The sequence below is a fragment of the Pundamilia nyererei genome, unplaced genomic scaffold (genome assembly GCF_000239375.1).
Source record: "Pundamilia nyererei isolate P.nyererei 1_Seehausen unplaced genomic scaffold, PunNye1.0 scaffold00154, whole genome shotgun sequence".
NCBI lineage: Eukaryota > Metazoa > Chordata > Actinopteri > Cichliformes > Cichlidae > Pundamilia > Pundamilia nyererei.
In genome coordinates, this window is record NW_005187555.1 from 1046607 (window position 1) to 1048442 (window position 1836).

The 1836-nt window shown below is 49.1% G+C and overlaps 1 protein-coding gene across 1 annotated transcript in view; it reads right to left on the reverse strand.

Annotated features, from left to right (window-relative positions):
- actr6 (actin related protein 6) overlaps positions 1 to 1836 on the reverse strand; it is a 7243-nt gene that overhangs the window by 2061 nt on the left and 3346 nt on the right. Inside the window, exons 7-10 of the mRNA XM_005745121.2 lie at positions 1267 to 1365; positions 1006 to 1084; positions 675 to 846; positions 1 to 70 (exon numbers count right to left, since the gene is read on the reverse strand). Coding sequence (XP_005745178.1) covers positions 1 to 70; positions 675 to 846; positions 1006 to 1084; positions 1267 to 1365 — 420 coding nt within the window. The remainder of the gene's footprint in view (positions 71 to 674; positions 847 to 1005; positions 1085 to 1266; positions 1366 to 1836) is intronic.

Below are 1836 nucleotides of genomic sequence, written 5' to 3' on the forward strand. Positions count from 1 at the left end.
TCTCTGAAGCCGGGAAACAGCGTGTTCCCTCCGGTCAGCACGACGTTCCGGTAGAAGTGCGGCTGCATCTCTGAGGACAGATTCACACGTTTACCAAAACGCTGAGCTGCTGTTCCTCACAGCGCCACCCGCAGGCCGTCTTTGAAAGTGTCAGAGTACTTTTTTATTTAACTGTAACATTCAGTTTTTATTGCTCTGCAGCTTTAAAACAGAAACGAGATGAGTAGTTCATCTACACTTGATTTATTTTGGATTATGAGATTTTATGTTTACACTTTATTTTGATTCTTATTGGACAGCGACAGTGACGACGGACAGGAAGCTGAACGTCTGGTGCTTTTGATTAAATATACTTTTATATGATTACATTACTGTATAGTTAAATTATTTGATTTATTAGCATTATTATTGAAGTTGTATCTGTCGTGTATGTGACAGGAATGTGGGAAGTGAGCAGGAGCAACATGCAGGCTGGGAATCGAACCGTCGGCTCGCTGCCAAAAGGTCTCCGTGATTAAAGTTACAGGGAAGCCGTCTCCTCGTCTCTGCTGCTATTAACTCAGAAATCAGTGACAGGCTCTGATGGGTTTTCTTCTCTACGCTCACAGAATCCGTGTCATTCATAAATCTGTGTTTCGGTGACCCCGGCACGCCGCCGTGGATCAGCCGCTGACCTTCAGGCAGCGACTCCACCGAGTGGACGATGGACTCTGGGATTCCCATCTCCTGGATCCCGATGTCGGACGGATGGAAGAGCATCTCGGGGACGGCGAAGCGCTCGTTGGCCAGCCTCAGGATCTGCTCTCCTGTTTTGTACTTCCCACTGAAGACCATCTCCTCACGGGGCTGGTGAGCAGAAACACCAGAGAGCCATGAATGTGTCATTCACACACACACACACTGAAGATGCTGCCAAAACGAGGACAAAGCCACGTGACTGGATCGCAGCGACACGTTCTCACTGACAGCGCGTTAACACGAGCTCTCCTGCTGAGGGTCTCTCACCTTGCAGAAGCCTTTCTTAATGGAGCTGAAATCTGGAAGCACGTAATCCCTCATCGCCGTGTTCTCCTCGCCCTTGGCCCTGACAAATCACAGCAGGTGTCCAGCGTTAACCAGCAGCTGCTGTGCATTTACACTCTGACACAGGGACTCACAATCCAGCTGTTAACGTAGGACTAACGTAGGATAAAACACTGAAACCCTGTCACACTGTTTAGAGTCCCAGATCAGGATATGAAGCTCAGGCTAAAGCGTGCTGCTTACTGGGCGATCTCCATGTCCTTGTAGAACTGCTGCGAGACGTAGCACACGTCCTCCTTCACCTGGTTGATCACGTGAGTCTCGTCCATCACATGCAGCTGACTGTAAAAACAAACAGGGATCATTTTACTTTTTATTTAATTCTTTAAATCTGAACGAGTGTGACGAGCTTCCTGTGTTACGGCTGCAGCTGGACCGTCATCAGCTAAGAGTCACCTGAACACTAAACACCTGTTCAGAGGAGGATTGCCGAATCAGAACCGGAGGCAGCGATGGACTCCACGAGGATCACAGAAATACAAGTGACTCAGATCTGTCCCCACTGAGGTCTGGGAGAGACCCAGACTGTCGCCCTCAGATGACAGGAAACTGTTAGGATGTGCAGGAACACCCAGGATCAAGCCTGCTGTGGACTGGAATCTGCTGGAACACCAGTGTCACTTCCACAGTGAAGCCAGTCTCACATCTCCATGGACCAAGAAAGAAGCTCCTGCTCCAAAATCAACGAGCTCAACTGAAATCTGCCCACGTGGACGAGCCAAACGGCGTCTGGAGAAAAGTTTGATGGTCAGA